General features: G+C 37.0%; 2 protein-coding genes and 1 pseudogene across 4 annotated transcripts in view; 1 reads left to right on the top strand and 2 right to left on the bottom strand.

Moving 5' to 3' along the window:
• NCKAP1 (NCK associated protein 1) overlaps positions 1-7,934 on the top strand; it is a 94,111-nt gene extending 86,177 nt beyond the window's left edge. For all 3 annotated transcript variants that reach the window (XM_054723236.1, XM_054723237.1, XM_054723235.1), the window contains 5 exons: positions 2,513-2,606; positions 4,292-4,408; positions 5,008-5,117; positions 6,471-6,560; positions 7,010-7,934. In XM_054723236.1, the coding sequence (XP_054579211.1) occupies positions 2,513-2,606; positions 4,292-4,408; positions 5,008-5,117; positions 6,471-6,560; positions 7,010-7,126 (528 nt within the window). In that variant the 3' untranslated portion in view covers positions 7,127-7,934. The remainder of the gene's footprint in view (positions 1-2,512; positions 2,607-4,291; positions 4,409-5,007; positions 5,118-6,470; positions 6,561-7,009) is intronic.
• A 5,583-nt stretch (positions 7,935-13,517) lies between these two features.
• LOC129150724 (gamma-aminobutyric acid receptor-associated protein-like 2) lies at positions 13,518-19,288 on the bottom strand. The gene is made up of 2 exons (XM_054723238.1): positions 18,987-19,288; positions 13,518-13,598 (listed from the first exon to the last, which is right to left on the bottom strand). The coding sequence occupies exon 1, from the start codon at positions 19,274-19,276 to the stop codon at positions 18,989-18,991; it is 288 nt and encodes a 95-aa protein (XP_054579213.1). The 5' UTR covers positions 19,277-19,288; the 3' UTR covers positions 13,518-13,598; positions 18,987-18,988.
• Positions 15,336-16,326, bottom strand: LOC103283265 (pleckstrin homology domain-containing family F member 2-like; annotated as a pseudogene).
• Positions 19,289-22,607: the final 3,319 nt, after the last annotated feature.

Raw genomic sequence — 22,607 nt, 5'->3', positions numbered from 1 at the left:
ATTGATGTTAAAACAATCTTGGAATATTAATTGTAGAATTATAGAATTTAATCTATAGAATTTAATTGTATAATTATAGAATTTAATCTATATAAATTTTAATTTTTAAAATATCTTGTTCTTAATAAATATAAGATAGGAGGTTGGTAGCCTTAAGTGAATTTCACAATTTTTGTTTTGAAAATGTATTGATGGTGAAGTCCAACCGCTGATTTATTAGGATGACACATCTAGTAAGTAACATGTCAGCTCATACCTGTGCCTTTTAAGCTTTTATGTTTCTTGGAATGGTTGTTTTCGGTTTCACATCTTTTAAAAACACTGACTGAAAAAGGTTCTCTAAACTCTTGTATGACACTTGAGTCTTTTCTCAAATTTAAAGCTTATCTAGCGCTTGTTCCTTCCTTCTCCCACTCAATTCTTAACTCTACCCCTCTCTTCTCCATGCACTTCCTATGAGATAACCAGATCTGTGTGCATTCTCACCTCTTCCTGCCTTGTGTTTTTTTAAAATACATTTTCTGTTGATTTCAGAGAGGAAGGGAGAGGGAGAGAGAGAGAAATATCAATGATGAGAGACAATCATTGATCGGCTTCCTGCATGCCCCACACTGGGGATCAAGCCTGCAACTCAGGCATGTGCCCAGACCAGGAATCAAACCATGACTTCCTTAGTTCATAGGTCGACGCTCAACCACTAAACCACACTGCTGGGCCAAAATTACTTTTTTAAGTGAAAACACTGTAGAAAAACGTTAAGAAAACATTAAAGACGAATTAGTCCTTGAGAAGACACTGGTGTGCAGGTCATGAGAATACTAATTAGTATTCTGTGTAACCATCCAATTCTCTTAGCACCTGATATAATGGCATTTAAATTCCAGCAAACTTTCAGTATGTGCCCTGACTGGGAATCGAACCGTGACCTCCTGGTTCATAGGTTGCTGCTCAACAACTGAGCCACCGCAGCTGGACAGTACTTCATTTTTGTACTTGACAAATGATATTCCATTGTCTGGCTGTATACCATAGTTTTATTTATCCATTCATTAAATTGATTAGCATTTGGATTGTTTTCACTTTTAGGCTATTATAAATAATGCTACTAACAAGATTCATGAACAAGTGTTTGTATGGACATATGCTTTCATTTCTCTTGGGTAATATTCCAGGAGTGGAATTGCTGTGTCATATGGAAACTTTGTGTTTTTTATCCTTTTGGAAAACTGCCAAATTGGTTTTAAAGTGGCTATATCATTTTGCATTTCCACTAGCAGTATATGGTGGTTTCACTTTCTCTATATTCTCGTCAGTACTTGTTATTATCTGTCTTCTTAATTACAGTCATTCTAGTGTGTGTGGAATGGCACACACTACGTGTGTGAAATCTCATTGTTTTGATTTGCATTTTTCTGGTGGCAAATATGTTGAACGTATTTTCAGGTGCTTATTGACTGTATATCTTTTTTCGAGAAATGTCTATTCAGATACTTTTGCTCATTTTTCAAATTGGTTGTTTGTCTTTAATTTTGAGGTGTAAGTGTTCTTTTTACATTCTGGATACAAGTTCATTAATAGGTACATGATTTGCAAATCTTTTCTATTCTGTGGGTTTATTTCATTTTCTTCATAGTGTCCTCTGAAGAACTAAAGTTTTTAATTTTGATGAAATCCAGTTTATCTATTTTTTTCTATTATTCCTTCTATCTAAAAAACCATTGCCTAACCCAAAGTCATAAAGATTTATGCATATGTTTTCTTCTAAGAATTTTATAGTTAATTTTGAGTTAATTTTTGTGGGTAGAGTGAATAATGGATCACATCCTGTGTGTTTATCTAGAACTTAATCCATGGAAATGTCCATTTATTTTAAGATGTTTTACTTCATACCTTATACTTCTTTGTTGTAATATCAAAGGTAACCAATTATGTAGGTAGTTTTTAACAAGTGTGGAACAGCCAGAATATCTTAAGTATTTGGAGTCCATATATGATACCAAAAAAATTACTTTAGTCATTAGAGATTCCTTGATCAGATTTTAAATCAGTATTCCCTAAAGCTGTTATAGTAAGTAATTTATCACATTATAGATATGACGAGGCCACTATAATTTTTCACTCAATAAATATGGATATAAACATAAGTCCAGTACTTTTGATTCACTTTTGTTCATTTATTCATCTCTTTTGGCTTGACATTTTACATCCATGCTTCTAAGAAAAATAATAACTTAAGAATGATTCTGTTGGAATTTGCCACAGAAAGTATACAAGTTTTGTTTGGCTAACAGTAGGAAGTTGTAACCAGCAGCAACACACCACAAAGTACCAAATCATCTACTCAATGTAGCTTAGTTTTGCTGTACCTCCTGCTTCAAGCAAGTTTTCAAAATTCTCTAGTGTTCTTGTAGGCAGACTCTAATTTAAACAATATATCTTTTCTTACTGAAGTGAGATTTCTCAGAAATTTGTTAGAATATTTCTTACTCTGTAATTCTTATATCTTTTTCAGGTTGCAATGAATGTATATGAGTTATCATCAGCTGCTGGATTGCCTTGTGAGATTGATCCTGCCCTTGTTGTAGCTCTTTCTTCACAAAAATCAGGTAAAATGCGTTAGTAAATATGTAGTAGTCTTAGTTAAAATTACCAGAGCAACACAGATATAGATGTGATATAATCTGTTTATTCAAATGCCTACTATATGTCAAGCTTTTTTCTTTTGTTTTTTTTTGGTAAATTACAGAAAGACAAAGATTTCTGTATTCTGGAACTTAAGTTACAGCATAGTCATCATACAGATTAGATTATGTAAGTCATAAAACTGAATTAGATTACTAAATCCATTTAGTGGAGTAGATGCAGTCTGAGCCCTGGGATGCTCTCCACTTTAAGAGCTCAGAGAAAAGAGGAGGAACTACTAAAAACAAACAAAAAACTGAGAAGGAAGAACCAGTAAAGGATAAGAAAAACCAGGAAACAGTAGCTTCCAGGAAAGTGGAAAAGGAATGATCAGCTGTGTAGAATTAATGGGTGATGCAGTGTCAATGGAATTTCCAGGGCAAAGCCCAGATTAGCAAGGGCTTAAGAGAGAATAGGAGAAAAGGATTTAGAGATAAACTCTCAAAGAGTTTTACTTTAAAGAGCAAAGAAAATTATAGTAACTGGAGGCAGAAGTAAAATCAAGAGAAAGTTTTTTTGAGGTGGGAAAATAAAGGTTTATGCCCATATTTATTTGTATGCTAATGGAGATGATACCTAGAAAAAGGGTGTCCTTTTGAAAATAGGACTGGAGCTACTAACCATAAAGATTCTTTGTATTATTATGTAATATTAAACATTTAAAAGATTTTGAGGCCAGCCCTGTGAAATGTAGTACCCAGAATGCTCTAGATATTTCTAGATTTGTCTACAAAGTAGATAACATTTCATCTGTTTCTGGTACTAAAATGCCCTCCCCTAGTCCTTTGCCTGTATGACTCAGTTCATCAGTTCTTTTTTGATTTAATATTGCTTTATGTTTGTAATTCATGCAGTATGTTAATTATAGTCACATGGATAATTACTACTATTACATAATTTGCTACAGCGGTATTTTTCATAATCAACCAAATTTTAAAAACATATTTTGGCTCTTTTCTTATGTTCAACTCTTTGTTATATGTGGTGGTGAATAGTAGGATGACTAGAAGTTCCCAGGTACAAGATAATCCACAATTTTGGTTCACAATACAATAAATATTTTTGAAAGGCTTATATCTTAAAAGCCTTGGGTAATGCTAGTTATTTTCATGTATGACTGGGTTCCTTCTGTCTTCTAAGATGGAGAGGTTGGAAATCCAGCCCACTTTGCACATTTATGCCTTTTAAATAGTACATTTCAAATTACATTCATATCTTTTAGATAAAAAAATACTAAGGATTTTATGAGATAATAAATTTTCTGAACTGTGGTAAATAGAATTTTCTTGTAAATAATTTTATCATCAGTTTTCAATAAGGAAATTTTGGGTTTCAATTATCCTAATTATATTTTTTGCCCTGTAATCTTACAATTTAAAAATATTAGCAGTCTTTGAAATATGCCTGGGGAATTGATAATAGCCAGTAGTAACATATATTATTTATATTCATTCTGTATTTCTTGTAACAAAACTGTAGTCAGTTCTGTAGAGGCAGAGTAAAATACCTTATATAAAAATTTAAATTTGCTTTTTCTGGTTTAGATGATCAACTCTTTAACTAATCTAGAAGAAATACCTTGGTTTTATTTTTAATTTTTCTCCCTTAGAAAACATAAGTCCAGAAGAAGAATATAAAATTGCCTGTCTCCTCATGGTCTTTGTGGCAGTTTCTTTGCCAACACTGGCCAGTAATGTGATGTCTCAGTATAGCCCTGCTATAGAAGGTAATTGTGGTCTAAAATTATTTTGTCAATGGAAAAGTTAAGAGTTTTGATATGTCAGATACTTTTCAAGTAATTAATATTTTTTTATAATAAAATGTGGGTTAAGTTCTGCCACTTACTAGCTTTGTAACCTGAATAGTTGGTATTTCTTTTTCTAAATCCCAATTTTCTGATATAGGAAATGTGTTTATATGAGCTTATGGGTGCTTGAATGTATGTGTGGCAGGGATGGATGGTGAAGGGTGTATCTAACTTTTAGGATTATTCTAAGGATTGGATAAGAAAATGTTTGTAAAGCAGCTAAGCATTTCTTTTTTTAAGTGTCTAAGACTTGATAAAACTGATGTAAGATTTCTTTTAGGGATTTAATTGTTTGTTTAATACAGACATAATCATTTGTTGCTCACTTGCTATGCTATTTTTAAAAGTACTAGTCCTCATGAAAGTGAAAGGAGAGCAAGGCAGATTATGCCCCAGCCTTGTTTTTAATCACGCCACTATTTATGTAGATTGTGAAGTCATTCAAGATCTGCTCTTATGTCTTATTTGATATTTGGGGGGTCACACAGAAACCACAAACCCTATTTGCACTTTCTCAGGGCATTGCAACAACATACATTGCTTGGCCAAAGCCATCAACCAGATTGCTGCAGCTTTGTTTACAATTCACAAAGGAAGCATTGAAGATCGTCTTAAAGAATTTCTGGCGGTATGTATTATCAGTAGCAAAACTTAGGACATTTTATAAAGAAAATTTAAAATAACTATGAGATGTAAGAGAGTAAATTCTCTTAATTAATTAACTAATTTGGGGGGCAGGGAGGAGGAACAGATAAGGAAGGGCATTAAATCAAGGAGTAGTTGGTTTTGCATTTTTCCCCCTTGACATGCAAGTCTCCCAGTTTTTGAGCTCTGCAGGATGACCTTTTTTCTAAGCTGATGTTTGTAGTACCTTAGAATTTTGTCTAGGGTTTAAAAAGGGAAAAACAAAACAAAGGAAAATTGAGGCAAAGAAAAGATGTTCTGTCTAAAAGGATATATTTTACTTATATTTATTTATTTGGAGAAAGACTGTTAATGGTGACAAACTACTTCCAAAAGAGGGTAGTTGTGCTAACTCTGGCCTGATGAAGTATAGCTTAGTTTCTATGTTAGTGTAGTTCTCTTTCCTTTATCAATGTAGCTTTTCCGTATTTTACTTAAAGGAAAGATGCATCATGGTATAATGAACACTAGAATAATGTTTCTTTTCAACTTATAAATCCTGTTAGCTTTTTAGAAAAGTTTATTTTTAAAACATTTAAAGCAATTATAGTACTAACTTGAGAAAATAATGTCTGTTTCAAAGAAAACATTATTGAGATTTAAATTTTCTTTTCATTTCCTGTATTTCTTTTATTCAAGACTTAATGTCCTAATGTCCCATTAATGCAAACTTGGTGTGAAATTTTCTTATTTGGGAACTAAGAAATATAGTTAAAACAAATATAAGAAAGATAAAAAAAAACTTTTTTTCCTGAAAAATATCAGTTTTAAAGACCAATAAGAATATTTAATTACATTTATTTTTGTATCTGTTTATGCCTTAACTAGGGTCCCGGTGCACGAAAATTTTTTCCTGGGGGTGGGGGGGCGCCTTCAGCCAGGCCTGCGCTCTCTCACAGTCTGGGACCCCTCAGGGGATGTCTACCTGCCAGCTTAGGCCCGCTCCCCAGCTTATGGCTGAGCAGAGCTCCCCTTGTGGGAGTGCACTGAGCTCCAGAGGGCAGCTCCTGCATTGAGCATCTGCCCCCTGGTGGTCAGTGCATGTCATAGTGACTGGTTGTTCCCGGTTGTTCTGCCGTTAGGATCAATTTGCATATTACCCTTTTATTATATAGGATAGCTCTCTAAATTATTGCTTGAATGTAAAGATCTGCGTTTATCTTGTCATTTAATTGCTCATTATATAAGCAACTGAGTGATTGAAATTTGCTGTAAGTTCAAGCATACTGAAAATAAACAAGTAACTGATGAGCATTTTATTTAAAATATTTATTTAAAATGTGTGTGAACTTTTAAGCTTGCATCCTCCAGTCTACTGAAAATTGGCCAGGAGACTGACAAAACAACAACAAGAAATAGAGAATCTGTTTATTTACTGCTAGATATGGTAAGTCTCATTTTAATTTTTAGTGACAATAAAGAAGTTCCAGTCATTCTTGATAGTCTTTTCTTGGCTTTTAGTGATTAAATAACAGTAAGAGCTGAGGTGCTTTTTTGATTCCTGGTGCTCACTCCACCCAAACCGCACACTTTCTAAAATTGCTGAAAAGAATGACAATCACCTGTATTTTACAGTATGGTAATCATATCAGAAAACAAGAAAATAAAAGATTAGCATTACTTATAAGGTATTCTTTGTATGTTCCCATTGGTTAACTGATTTCTGAGAGCATTCACTGTGTCACATTTACCTTTCAGTTTTTAAAGTAAAGAGAAAATAAGTTGTGTCTATTTCTAGTAAGAACAATGTAACAATGTAAAATTATGGTTATTAGTTGTCAGTAAATGTTCGCTTAATAAATAATTAGAATTCTAATGCATTTTGGAATTTTTCAGATTGTGCAGGAATCCCCATTCCTGACAATGGATCTTTTGGAATCTTGTTTTCCTTATGTCTTGCTGAGAAATGCATACCATGCTGTCTACAAGCAAAGTGTTACATCTTCTGCATAAAATATCTACTTATTGAAGACAAGCACGCATTTTTGTTGCCTGGGTTTTACCTGTAAACTGTGGAGCTATTTTACCTTAAGGCCTGAAAAACAGTTTTGTGGATTATAAATTTTTTTCATATGGTTGTATTTTCTGATCATTGGTTTCTTAATATAGTTGTACTACAATATACTTGGTTGATTTTGGTTGCACATTCACTGAATTCACAGAAATTATTCCTATAATTTTAGAGTATCATTTGTTTGAAAAATATACATTATCTCTATGTTTTTGATATTTGATAATGAAAAAAACCTTTGCTTGTTTATTTCTGAAAAAGAATTGTATTTAGTGATTATTTTAGATAGTGATATAGCATTCATCTGTGTGTAAATTATTTCATATAGGGAAGAGTTCTGATCTGTACCTATGGTTCTTATTGAAAACAAAACTGGATGTGCATTTCTGTGATGTTATGAATACATTTCTACTTTATTTTGAAACATTTGCCAAACTAAATACTATAACACTGTATAACATTAAAAATGTTAAAGGACTGCTTAGCATTAGAAGCAGACTATGTCCTGAAATTCTAAAACAGCAACACATGTTGTTGCTTGTATAAAGCCTAGTGATAATTTTTAGACTAACTTCCATGGTGCCCTATTGGCATTAGCACTACCATTGTACCCTGCTGTATAATAAATAATCTTAAACACTATCGATTGTTGATACAAATGTTAGTCCCTAACCACTTTTTATATGTTTTAAATTTTTGAAAATCAAGTGTACCTGCCATAACATAAAATAAACACTAGACTGTATCACATTTTTAATGATTTCTTTAATTTGGGATCCTTAGCAATTTATTCAATAATATGAAAGTATTAGTTTAAAATAAGCTTTAGTTTAGTTTAGAAATGTCTAAATATAGCATTTGACACTAGGTCAGCTATTACAAGGTTTGTTTAAATGTTTTGAAAAACATTCCACTGGAAAAATATTAAAATTAGAAAATAAAATTACATAACATTTTTTAAAATTCAGAACTAAAAGGAAACTTGTGTGACATCAGCTTGCTAATTGTATCTGTGACCAGATAGATGGACAGAGTTACTTGAAAGGATGGGGGAGGGGAGAAGGAATGATCGTGGAACTAGTGAAAATGTTGAGAACTACATCAGTAATGAATGGGAAAGACATCAAGGGCCTGTTGCTTGGTGGTTGACATGGAGGGCAGAGCAGCCCATTTCGTTTAAAAGCTAACCAGATGTTTTGCTCTTTGATTGGCATTGTAAAGACTGTGTTTCTGGTATCAGAGCCTCTGTTGTTCACAGTTTGTTATGTATACACTGGTACCTTGTGTTAAGATAAAGAAAGTTGCTGTGTCCTCAGTTATCTTTTTCTTTGTTCAGATACATAGAGTGAAATGAAATTGAGATGCCACAAGATTATAATGCTACTATTAGAGGCCTGGTGCATGAAATTCGTGCACTTAGGGGGGGAGGTCCCTCAGCCCGGATTGCGAGAGGGCACAGGCCAGGCCGAGGGACCCCACCAGTGCACGATTGGGGCTAGGGAGGGACTGTAGTAGGGCTCCAGGGTGTGTCTGGCCCGTCTTGCTCAGTCCTGATAGGCCAGACCCCAGCAGAAAGCTAACCTACCAGTTGGAGCGTCTGCCCCCTGGTGGTCAGTGCACGTCATAGCAAGCGGTTGAGTGGCTTTAGCATATCATTACCATATTACGCTTTGATTGGTTGAATGGCCAACCTGACACTTAGCATATTAGGCTTTTATTATATAGGATTTTGTATGTGATTTCTCCAGTCTATATTTAAAGCAGGGAATAGTTGTTGCTATCTATTAAAATTTCTCAGTAGTTTTGTGAGGATTTTTTAAAAGAGAAGAAATATTTAAATGAAGTAGTTTTAGACTTGAAATAGCCTGATTACACAGTGAACAGTTGAAACTAAGATTAAATGTTGTTTGTTTTGAAATATCAGGATCCTAGAGTGGTAATTTATCAATAATGATATCCTGCAAGGTAAAGTAGGCATTTGATATGTGCACTTTGATTGGGGTAATATGTGGAAAGGCATATGGATGTAAATGAGACATTATTTATCCCTGTTCAGGCCAAGAAAAGATAACTTTTCGTCATGTGAAGTTTGTCTAGTCCCAGTTTTTTTCTCAAATACCAACTGACTGACTGCCTGGCTGGTGTATTGTTTATTCTTTACAGATAGTCATTCTACTTAAAAAAAAAAAAGGTGGGGGGGGGGGCGCGGGCAGTGCGAAAGAACCCTAGCCAGTTTGGCTCAGTGGATAGTGTTGGCCCGTGGACTGAAGGGCCTTGGGTTCGATTACAGTCAAGGGACCGAACATACCTTGGTTGCAGGCTCGATCCCTGGCCCCAGTGCAGGAGGCAACCAATCAATGTGTGTCTCTCACATTGATTTCTCTCTCTCTCTCTCTCTCTCTCTCTCTCTCTCTCTCTCTCTCTCTCTCTCCCCCTCCCTTCCACTCTCTAAAAATCAATAGAAAAGTATCCTTGGGTGAGGATTAATAACAAAAAAAAAAAGGCAAAAGTAACTTGGAAAATTGAAGTTAAATTGACAACTACTATTTTAAATATCTTAGGTTAACTTTTCTTATTTTCTTCTAAACTTACACTAGAACATACTGTTTTTGTTGCTTTCTCTACTATAATGTGATCATACCATGTAGCTTGGCTGTAATCTGCTTGTTTCACTCAATAGTGGAAAAGGTCTTTGATATGTTTTTTTAATGCCTCCATATATACCATAGCTATTTTAAAATTTTCATTTGGATGGATATTTAGGCCATTTCTTGTTTTTCATTATTACAAATATCTTGTATCTGTATCTTGATGAACTTGCCCTATTATATCCTTAGCATAATTTCTCAAAAATTTAGATTACTTAGCGGAAGGATGTATACATTTTAAACTTTGATATATATTATTAGATTTCCCTCCAATAAGGTTACCTCTGCAATTGTCTATTTTAATTCCTCCACTGTTGCCAATGCATCCTTGCCTCTTCAAAAAGTGAAGCATAAATCTTTTAAAAATTTGTATAGCTTTGCTTATTGTGAGGTAGAATATCCTTTTATAGATTTGTTTTTTAGGTTTATTTTTATATATTAAATACGTAAATATATATATTTTGTAGGTTTTTTTGTTTTTATTTCTTTAATGAAACTGCTCATTTCATTCTTTTTTATTATTTTCAATTGGAGTGTTTTAAAGGTTTTCTTTTAAAATACCAAACACTTATTTCATATATAAAATAATTTAGTACATGTAGTTAGGACTGAAATCAACCCCATATAATCTTGAGTATAGTGATATGACTTTTAAAATATACTAATAACATAACTGTTACAAGTGCTTTGATAATTGAATTTTAGTGGACTTTTAGAGGTACAGGACATTTATTTCCAAATCTAAGTTAAGAACAGCATTAATATGAAAAGGATATATACCTATTAAAGAATGAAAGATGTTCAATTTAAATATATGTACTTCAGAGTAGATTGAAATTACACCAAGATTCTAATTCCTTTATTCTAAATGTATACTATTAAATAGGTATCTTATAAATGATAGAGCTGATTTAGAAAGATACTGTTGTGTATTTAGATACTATATGTAGGAGGCTATATCAATTTAAGCCTCATTTCTCAGAGATGTTATTTGGAAAACTTTATGTTCTCTAATAAAACAACTAAGGCAAAAAGTTGTAAGATTTTCCTTGCCTTTTGTATTAATAACCTGGTATACATAATTTTCAATAAAGGAAAAGACTCCCCCCCCTTTTTTCCTCCTAAAGTGGTGTAATTAATACTGAACTTTGTCTTTCAATTAAATTCTAAAATTAATTTGTAAAAGCTCTTTATATTTTAATGTTAATCTAACATTATCATTCCTGCCACCCTACACTTCATTTTATAGAAAGTTTTCCCATTTTACAAAATGCTATGGAATCTAGGTAAAGTGGTGTTTTTGTTATTAAACATACAGAGGAAATAGAAATCTATATCATAGATTTTAAATGTAATTAAGATAGTTCCCTGAGAAGAAATTGCTGCCCTATCTGTCATTAATTTATTTTATCTTTATTTACTGTAATCCTTACCTTGATCTCTGGACACAGTACTGGGTCAATCAGTTTGGAGCATATGCCTGTACTGTGAGGAACAAAAAGATGTGCAAAATCTTACCCGGCCTTCAGGGGCTTAGAGTGAACTTTGTGCTCTTTAAATTATATTTTAGTCAGCTGATTATTGTGTTGTGATAATGTTGCAATTTCTAACCCAAAAAGGATGGAAAATTTTCCAAAGTTCATTGCCATAGGCCTGGAGTTCTGGTATTTATTCAGGAAAAAAGACTGCTGGGACCTTAGAGGTAAGAGAAGGTTGAGTCCAGAAAAAAGTCAGAGCCTGCCTTTACGGGTTATACTTGACATAGTGCTGTGGTGATAGTTGTGAGAATCTGCTGCAATTGAGCCAGTATCAGCTGGATGGGATCCATTTAGTGTAAGCCAGCAGTATATTTGTCTTTCCCTAGCAAGTAAAACAGTGCCTCGGAATTCAGAGGAGAGAGCTTCCTTTCTTTTCCTTTAGGCTCTTATTTCTTTTTCCCCTCCCTTTCTTTTGTCCAACTTATCTCTTAACTAGAGGCCTGATGCACGAAATTTGTGCAAGGGGCGCAGCCCTTGCAGCCCCCGCTTCGTCCGGAAGGTTGTTCGGCTGTCTGGTCTAATTAGAATATTACGCTTTTATTATTATAGATTTTTCCTGCCTTCTATTTTCCAGAGGTAATCATAGAGCTTGGCACAGGTGCTTCCCAGGACTTCCCAATCTGGATCGTCCTGTTGGTCATTTGTACTTTCCTAATCACTTTCTGCCACCTCTCTACCAGTCTTTAGCAAATATGTTAAGATGCCTGGATATAATGGTGATCAAAGTAGAGAAGTTCCCCTTTTATAGTAGAGTTTGCATTGTAATGATGGTAGGTAGTAGGGGAGAAAACGTGATAATGAGAGGGAAAGACAGGGTGGTGGGCTGAGGAGTGGGGGAGGGAGTTGTTTGGGACACTAGAAAGTCATCGGGGAAGGCCTCTGTAAAAGAAGCATTTGGGCTGATACATGGAGGATGAGAAGGAACCAGAAATGGGGCAGAGTGAACACTGAACATAAAGGCCCAGAAGGCAAGAACAAACTTGGCACATATGAGAAGTAGAAGTTTACTACTTCGTGTTTCAGTCACAAAACTAGCTCTTTTCTTTTTCTGGTCTGCTTGTCTTCTTCCTTTGTTCTTTGCTTATAAATTCAAAGTTAACAAATCCAGTCTAAGGTAGGGAGGTCGGTTATAAAGAAGGAAACGAACTGAATTTACTGATAGGCTGTGGCATTAATCTGAGAATGGGTAAAGTCTATTATACATCATCAGGCCTTCTAAACTAAGCCCATGTCCTATAAGGTAGTGAACTGTAATCTAGTTAATTTGCATATAAACATGCCCACCCTTCTATTATAATGACTTACCAGTTGGAAGATTTTAGCTGAGTCATTCGGAGAGACTTTTGAGAATGAATAATCCTTGAAGTAGTGTAACTTCTTACATCTGTCCTTCATTTATTTTTAGCCACTTGAGCATGCACCATGGTTTCATTTGATGGCCTTGGCCTGAATTTCCAAATAGACAATACGTCCTCAAAATTCTAAAGATTGCCATGATATTTGTCCTTGGGGAAAGAATTTGTTTGAAATTTTAAATGTTTTAATTGGCAAAAAGTGTTTGTTTAGTTATTTGATCCTATTGAATTGAAAGGAAAATTAAGTAATATATATTGACTCTACTTTGGTTTTATTTTCAGAGTGGAAAGTTGCATTAAGTATATTAAACTTTCATTCTTGTCTGAACCAAACTTTCCTTACACATTGCTATCATTAACGTTCGAGATCAAGCATGCCTAACTCTGGAATGTTTCATTTCCAAGAAAAGTTTTCAGCCTGTCATTCTGACCAGAAAATAACAAAATAGGATAAATTAGCAATCTGAAGTCAGGAATCTAGCCATAGAGGGCCATTTCTCATTTCTGATTCAGTGCACTCACTTTGACCCTTACCTTACTAGCTTTCTCAATTTCCGGGGTGGGATGGATGGACAAGTGCTTGGTGCAGGAGCATTCTGGCCAGTCTCTTACACGAGGTCCACAAACCTGGAAAATGGGTGACATAGAGATGGAGCTGTATTGAAGATGCCATGGTGATTGCCATGTCTATTTTTTAAATTGTAATGTATTTTTTATTGTTAAAAAATGTCAACAGGTTGACAATGCAAATTTTCTTGAAGAAGATTCCTCTTGGTTCCTGAATCTGGTAGGCTCCTATGTACCAGTAAGTCTCCATTAGCACTTCTCAGGTTTCCTGGTCCTTTGCAGGTATGTTGATTATATGAGATATTGCTTGGAAACAAAAGTCCATTTGATATTAAAACAAACTTATTGTGCCTTTCACATTTCCTACAGGGAGAGCTACATGTCTCAAATGCTTTCACAATTAAACAGTAAAGTTAGTGCCTTAACCAAACCAAAGATTTCTTTATCACAAGTTGTTGACTCAAACCTCATAACATATGCAATATATCCAGGTTGAAAGGTTTAAAAAAAATAGAACTTAAAACAATCTTTAGACTGATTTTTCATATTTGAAAGACTAGTTATTTGCAGCATACAAATGGAGAGAGCAGTGCAAAATGCATCAAATTGTATATGATAAATATACTGTCAACCTAATGGCTGCCTCTAAGCAGAGTGAAAAGTACCACTTCTCAAAAGCAATCTAGATTGACTGTAACGTTTACAATTTAGATCAATTGCTACTCTAGTTCCATACATTGCAAAATGATTCCAGAAACAGATTAAACATGCAATTGTTTTACAAAACTACAAATATTGTTTGGGACTTAAAACTATAAAGTGTGGCACTATATTTCTAAATTCAAGATAGTTTTACAGTAGAATAGATAATACTTCCATAGAAGTCTAGTCAAACTTAACTGGTCTGTCGACCATTCTTACATATTATTTCTTCCAAATCTTAGCCTAAGTAGATCTGTGCTCTATCATAGCATTTTAATCTGTTTCAAGGGTTTTATGAGATTTTTCAGTCTAGAAATAACGTTAAAGCAAATGAATTTATACCTACAAATGTCTTGCTGAAAATAGAATCTAATGCAATATGACAATTCTATGTTGGATAAATTTCAAACCAGATTTCTAAGAATGACAATTTAAAATTTATATTTGACAATTATAATTTGATACCTATAAAACAAAAGTATAATTATAACTATTATGGGAAAATATTCACAAAGAATGAAGAACCTCTAAATTTAGTTATTTATAGCTGTCAGATGATAAGTTTTCTAATACCCATTCATAAACACTCATCACCTCAAAGAATGCCAGTGTATTTTTTTAGATATATTGATTGATTTCAGAAAAGAAAAAGAGAGAGAGAAAAACATTTGATCTGGGGGTTGAGCATGTGTGCAACTTGGGCATGTGCCCTGTCCAGGAATCGAACCATTACCTCCCAGTTCATAGGTCGTCGCTCAACCACTGAGCCATGCCAGCCGGGCGACCAGTGTATTTTTAAAACAAACTTAAAAGAGAGAAAGTAGGGGCTTATTTTATGTAACAGTGCTATTATGATAAAGCACCACTTGAAAAAGCCAAAGTGTTTCCAAATCATGTATTTTTGTTACTGTGTCTTAAACATTAAAATAGTTAAGAAAAAAAGCTAATATTATTAACCACATTATATTCCTTTTTCCATTATTCGTTGCTTTAAGTTTTCCCATTATTTGTTGATTTAAGTTTTCCTTAGAACATATGATAAACAACAATGTAGAACATGATCTGTTAAATAAACACTTTTCCTCAAATTTCTAAGAAAATAATCCAAAACAAGAATAAGAAACCAAAAATTTATCTGCTATGTTTATTAGGGGCAGGCCATCCCTGTGGAAGAGTGGGGAGTTGCGGGGAGGTGGGAGTGGTGGGGTTGAGGGAAATGACAATAGGTCCTACTTTCTCTAGAATATATTGAGACACAGGTTAAAAGTTTCTCAGGTAAATTCATGGCTAGAGCAAAATTAAGCAAGAGCTCAGAATTTTACACTCACCCTCACCCCCCAATCTAATTTCTCAGATGGTCATAACCAATTTAATATTTCAAAATATGTCCTTAGTCACTGCTATCATCATCATCATCAGATACATCATTTAAAGGTGACTTCAATGACTGGCTGTAGGAGTCCGATCTAGCAGGCTGGCATGTGGCCATGTCCCCAGGAGAAAGTAGGCCATAGCAGAAGTTACAACTCCACATAGGCTTAGAGGACTGACTGGGAAGAAAAAATCTCTTTTCAGAGCAGGGCCCACTGACAACAAAACCACATCTGTAGCAACGGTGACGACAAAGGTGTGAGTTTTGTTTTCTGCAACAGTTGCCTCAAAGTCAGGAACCCAGACACAGCATGTCCATAACTGGGTGTCTTTCCACTTTTGGAGAATAAATCGTAACATTTATTTATGTGATTCATCCATTCTGATTTCTCAGTGGCAGTGGCAGCATAAACTGCAGATGATTTAGTTGGTGTCTCGAGAAGCCATCCATTCTTCAAGTCTCCCTCACCTTTGATGGAATCAATAGTGACATTTTCCAGGGGAATAATACGTTACATTTTTTTCTACTGGATGATGATATTGCCATATACAAGAATATCATTAAACAAGAAAAACTGCTGCCCTGGCCGGTTTGGCTTGGTGGATAGAGTGTTGGCCTGTGGACTGAGGGGTCTCGGGTTAGATTCTGGTCAAGGGCACATGCCCGGGTTCCAGGCTCGATCCCCAGTGGAGGTGTGCAGGAGGCAGCCAATTGATGATTTTTTCTCATCATTGATGTTTCTACCTCTCTCTCCCTCTCACTTCCTCTCTGAGATCAATAAAAATGTAAAAGAAAGAAAAAAACTGCCTTGCTTTGGCTTTTTCTGCACAACTTAGTCAATACTCCTCCAATAAGAACCCCTCCAGGTATAGTTAAGGTTTGACCAGCTGCTACAAAACAGTTTTCTACTATATTTATACATCTAGTATTTACTTCACGGTTTGCCAACTGATCCACCATGTTTTGCTAACACCCTGGCTGGGTGTGGGCAGCGGTGGCACTACCCAGCCCAGCCTTCCAGGTGTGCAGACATGGCAGGTGGGTGGGCAATGGGCGTAGCCACTGCAGGTGACTCCCCTGCCCCTCTAGTCAAACCCCACTAGGGCCACCTGGGCTGGCCTCTCCTCTAGGCACACCACCACCCACACCAGCGATTGCCATGTCTTAATGTGGTGTATGGCCGAGTCACATCCATAGTGTGCATATTGACCAAATCATCAATGGTTGAGACTTGAAATTAATATTTAACCAAGGCCTACACTGAAGATTACCATCATAGGATATAAGCTTCTAAAGTACAGGAATAAATTTTATTAAAAAATTATAATTGTATTACATCAGTTGTATTTAAAATTTTTAATGTAGTTCAGAATCATTAATTTCTACCAGGCAGTGAAGAGATATTAAATAGAGCAGAGAGCAGCTCATGATACAGTTACTATCAAATTACTAAGATTATGAGCAACTGTTAAAAGCATTTCCTCTTTAACTCCTGGATTTGAAGTTTTGGGGGTCACTGGTGATGATCAAATTTCATTAAAGTATTCTGACAAACCGAAACTTCATGCACTATTGAATGATCCTATATAATAAAAAGCTAATATGCAAATTGTCCCCTTGACCAGGAGTTTGACCAGGGGGCAGGCCGGCTGGACCCTACACATGCATGAATTTGTGCACCGGAAATCTAGTGTTTTTATAAAAAACAACAGCACTATGATATGTTGCCCTTGTTTATTTTAAAATGTCTTTATTGATTTTTTTAAATTGATTTTTAGAGAGGAAGGGAGAGAGCTAGATAGAAATATTGATGAGAGAAACATTGATTGGCTGCCTCCTGCACTACCCCTACTGGGGATTGTGCCTGAAACTTGGCATGTGTCCTGACAGGGAATCGAACCAGTGACCTCCTGGGTCAATCACTGAGCCACACTGACCAGGCAGGTTTGTATGTATGTATGTATGTATGTATTTATTTATTCATTCATTTGAGAGGATGACAGAGGAAAAGAAACATCGATGTGAGAAAGAAACATTGATTGGTTGCCTCCCGCACGCACCCTAATTAGGAATCAAACCCGCAACCTTTTGGTGCATGGGTCGATGCTCCAACCAACTGAGCCACCCAGCCAGGATGCCCTTATTCATTTTTTATCTAATGTCTTTTGCATTCACTTACTGTCTGTAAACCTTGGTTCTAGAAATGGAGCAATGTAACTGGCTCTCAAGATAAAAATATAGCTTCTGAATTTCCATTTGCATATCCTCTTTAATTGCATGTACACCAATTTTATCATCTTCCCTGCAGTAGAAGGAGGATCTTTATAGCAAGTATCATGTAAGAAATATTTGCATTCTAAAAGCACATTCACACTTAAACTGATCGGTAGAATTCAACATATAAAGCATGTGCGGGGGCTGACCAGCAGACCCTGAGCAATGGATGAATGGATTATTTGGATACAACGTTTGCTGTGAAAGAGAGGGCTAAGGGACTGCCTGGCTAAAGGAACCAGATAGCCTCGATGGCCTGCCTCGTTAGGCTTTTATTGTAACAGCAGTTAGAGGTAGGAAAATTTTCACTCCCACATTATATCTAAATTGTTTATTTGAAGGAGAATATTCAATCATTAATCATAAATCAGGATGCCATACTAATTAGGTATGACCATAGCTATGTAATTACATGGTCATTGAATACAAGTTGTGGATGCCAGAAAGCACGCTGAAGTAGGCATTCAACTGTTAGACCTTATAAAGGCTGTAACTGAAGCTGAGGAGCAGATAAAGTACAACTTCCCAGGCTAAAGCTGAACTTCAGTTCATTCTTAAGTCTTACCTTTGGCCAAAATGTCCAAGGGTCATTGTGTGCAGCCTGAAGCAGGGCCCAGCTGGCAGAACTTGAGATGGGAGGGAAGGGAAAATTTGACCTTGGCTGTTAGTAGGGGTTTTGTCCAAAAATGCTGACTAGAGTAATAATGAGAGCTAACCTTTATTGAGACGTCACTATGTACCAGACACCAAGTTGTTGTTGGGTTTTGTTTTTTTTGCCTTTATAACAGAAAGTTTTATTGTTAATTATTTATCTTAATAGTTTCAGAAAGAGGTACACATTAGCTCAGTCCAACATGATTGGCAGTTGGCCAATCTAGTAAAGCAAGTGTTCTGAATGCTAAGGATTTAATTTGAATGCTTTTAATACTTAGCCATCTAACACTTCAAATATAGTCCAGAATAAAATGCATCATCTCCCTCCCTGTCACTTTAATACCCCACCTACCTCACTTCAATATGGAAATATCGTCATTAAATGATTCCCAGAGGAACAAGTTCTCCAAGAGAGCATAGCCATGAGGTCAGTGCACAAAAAGAAAAACTGAAAATAAAACTCTGTATGATCACTTACTAGCTTAAGGAAACAAAAACCTTCCAATATATTAAGAAGTCAGTCCAGTTACAAGTGCACTAACAGGTCTATGTGAAGAGGTTCTGGTGTCATAACGGAAAACGGCCGGCTATTGACAAGACACACAAGCAGGTGCGGCGCACCTGGCCCAGCGCTGGCCCTCAGGAGCCAAACGTGTTCTCCCCACCGTGTGAGGGCACACCCCAGAGCCCACCTTCATCTTTTCCTTCTCGTCAAGCTGCCCACGGTTAGGCTGGCCTGCGGGACTGTCTTATCCACCGGGAAGACTGCCTTTTCGGAAGGGAGCTGGACCCGGGTCCTGACGATCCGCGTGGACCGAGCCACAGAGAGGTCAGATGGAACCAGATCCTTCCGTTTGTCAATGTCCACCCGCTGGGAGCCTGAGACTTTGCCCACGATCACCGGACCCCAGTGGGGATGTTTCGCTCGGATCTCCGCGGATTCCACGCACCTGTGCGCCAGCGCGTGGTCCTCCCTAAACATCTGCTTCCCCGCAGGCGGGCAGGCAGCTCAGAGCACCAACCACAACCACCGCAGCAGCAGGGGCGGCGGTGACTACGCGACAGGCGGGACTTCCGGCGGCCGCAGCCTCGCCGACACCGCGAAGTTCTATCTAATGAAATCCTCCAAGGATTGCTCACTTAGTCCTCCTAACAACCCTGCATGATGATTGTCCTCACTTACTGATGTGGAAACTGAAGCTGAGCAAAGGTGAGTAACCCGGACCAGGTCACACTGAAAGGTCGCAGCAGAGCTACGATTTAAATCGGGCCCAGAGCTGTGTTCTTATCATGACAGTGTTTCTCAGATCTCTCAGATAGGAATATGATTTTTTTTTTTTAATCCAAGAGCATTAAAACTGCTTTGCACTAATTTAACTGCAGGTCAAGGAGCAGAAAACACAGGGCTTACATTATACCACTTGATAGTTGGCGTTTTCATGCCCATTACCTCATTTAATCAACACAACCAAATTGCTCAGTAGGGATTTTCTAGGTTTTCATAAATGAATGAGGAAAGTGGCACAAAATGATTGAGTGACAGTGATGAAATGAAACTCTACGTCCTTTGGATTTCTAGCCCATATTTCTTCTACTGTGCCATGCGTTCCCCCAAGACACTGAAAAATATTTCCATGGTAAATGACAATGGGTGAGGGGATACCATGTCTACTTCCTCTTCTCCCTGATCCTAATTTATTTCTCCATTTCCTCTCACTGATCCTCTGCAGCTTAATATCTACTGAATCAAATTTCTTCCCCGGTCTATCTTCACTCCCCTGCTCCGCAATATGTAATAGATAGCATTCACATATTTGCCAATTTTGAAAATACAGGTATACCTTGGGTTTGGTTGCCGACCACTGCAATAAAGTGATTTATAATCTTTTTGCTGGTGGAGGGTCTTTCCTTTAATTCGTACAAAACAACCCACCAAAAACAAAACAAAACAAAAAAATCACACCAAAAAACACAAAAAGCAAGCAAACACAAACATCTGTGAAGCACAATAAAGCGAAGTGCAATAAAAGGAGCGATGCCCGTTCTCATTTTACTTGTGAGGCTCCAAGTCACACTGTATTTACTTTCTCTGTTAAGAAAAAGGCTGTTTTGGTTAATAATTCGTGAAGCGAACCCAGCTGTTGAAGTGAGATCTACTTGGAGTCTATAACACCTGGCCGAGTATTAGCATAGAGAGCTCTGTAAATATAATTGATTGATTTAACGATCTGGCCTTTATGGAAGATGAACTTATTTTCAAGATGATAACTAATACTTGAATGGAAAAAACCCATGATGCAGCAATGCTTGTAATAATGGAGCATTTCAGTCTTTTCTAGCAGGATAGAGCCTTAGAAATGATCTAGTATCAATCTCCTCAAGGCTTAAGTGATTTAACCAAGTCACAGAGAAAAAGATGTGTGGAGACTAGAATATTACCTTCTTGATTCTCGGTATAGTGCTGCTTCTACTGTGTCATACATGCCCCTAGTTATACAGTCATAAGTCTTAGTCTTAATGAACATTTACTGATTCCTGGTAGGATTTGGAGGTGGATGTGGGGGGAGGATGCCATGGCATCAAAACAATCTGGGATTTGAATCCCAGCTCTGGCACTTGTGGGCAAAATCTTTGGTATTTTCTGAGTCTGTTTCCTTAAGTGTAGAACTGGAATAATATGTATGTCAAAGGGCTATTGTGAATATTAAGGTAAATGAGACTGTGCATATGATTTGATGAGCTTGGGCTCGCCACCTTACAGGCCCTCAGTAAATGGTGGTTGTTTTTCTGATATTATTAGGCTATTTGGTTTTGCATCTTATAAAACTGCCCTCAAGAGTCCATTGTGGTTTTATGAATAGAATAACATCACAACTTACACTCATAAGAATGGGACTCAGCCTGTATTCTAGCTCTGGTCTGAAATGCTATCTTACTAGTAGATGGGAAACAGGGTTTTGTTTTTTTTTTTCTTATGTAATTTTAACATAAAGCAATGCTAAAATTAATTTTGAGCCTGCTCTCTACTATATAAACTTTATACTGTATTTTGTGTACTATATACAACAGATGTAAAAGATGTCAAATGTCCCTGCAATTCCCAGAATTTAGACAATTGCTCGTTGGAAGCCTCTGTGCTTGTCCTCAGGCTGTTGCCTACCTCGGGAATGGAATGTTCTCACGTTCGGGCTGGCAAACTCCTGACCATACCATAAACAGTGAGCTCCAACATCACCTCCCGTTTTCTTATCACATTATCCTCCTGTTATCCTTCTGAACCTGATGGATGCTTTTATTATCGTACTTACTGAATCATATTGTAATTGTTACATGTCTGTGTCTCCTTTGATTCTGGGAATTCCTTGAGGCCAGGGCCCATGTTAGTCTCACCTTTCTGTTTAATCCAACTCCCAACCCTACACCCCTCTCAGAAAATATGCTGTGAGGTGGAGAAGGCTGATGGCTAGACAGATGCTACAGACCTCATTGGTGAAAATGCCCTTTGCTTCATGTTGGAAGCAAATGGTTATTTTTCTCTTTATTCTTGTGGAGGGACAGGGTATTATATGGTACAGGGAGATGGGGATTTCCAGCACCTGGAATGGAGGTAGCTCAGTAGTGACGTGAAGAAGTGGTTTCTGATGTCTCCCAGTGATGCGATTCACAGGTCTGGAGTATTTTGGAGAGAACATTGCAGAATCTGAGCTTATGTAAATAGGCATGTAGACAGGAGGTTGGCAAGAGATAAAAAGGGGTCCCATGTTACAGAAAAATGACTTTTTTCTCCTGGAAATGGAAGTGAAACACCAGGCGCAAAGACGAGGGGCCGCCAGAGAAGTTACAGCGGGGGACTGCTCAGGTCATTGTCCTGAAATAGAGGAATGATCCTGGCAGTCTGGTGACGCACCTCTCACTCGAGTCAGTGCTTCCTGAAAAAGGCCGGATCTCCGAGACACTAACAGTAACCTTATCCCTTCGCGCAGCACCTCCCATCCTCAGGCCGGTCTGCTGATCTCCTCAGGCCACCGGGCAGGATTAGCAGGCCTTGAAGTGCTGCCCTGTCCGTGTGACTTCTCATCTCTACTCAAGACTGCACTGGCAGTTTCCCTTGGCAGCTTATCACACAGCGAGGACCGGCAAGGCTCTTAGGCTTTCAAGACAGCAGGGCACCCTTGGGGACGAGGCCTCTTGCTGGAGGTCACAGCACCTAGAGAGTGATTAGAGGGAGCAGCTGATCATCTCTCCAGCGAGTTCTGCTGTTCCTGTCACATCCAGGTCCAAGGCCAAGGCTTGCTGGCAAGTGAACTAAAACC

This window comes from Eptesicus fuscus, chromosome 11 (genome assembly GCF_027574615.1).
Source record: "Eptesicus fuscus isolate TK198812 chromosome 11, DD_ASM_mEF_20220401, whole genome shotgun sequence".
Taxonomy (NCBI): domain Eukaryota; kingdom Metazoa; phylum Chordata; class Mammalia; order Chiroptera; family Vespertilionidae; genus Eptesicus; species Eptesicus fuscus.
This window is presented reverse-complemented; position numbering and strand designations above follow the sequence as displayed.

Excerpts from the sequence above, each read along its gene's own strand:
- LOC129150724 (XM_054723238.1), bottom strand. The coding sequence starts at position 19,276 with ATGTTTAGGGAGGACCACGCGCTGGCGCACAGGTGCGTGGAATCCGCG.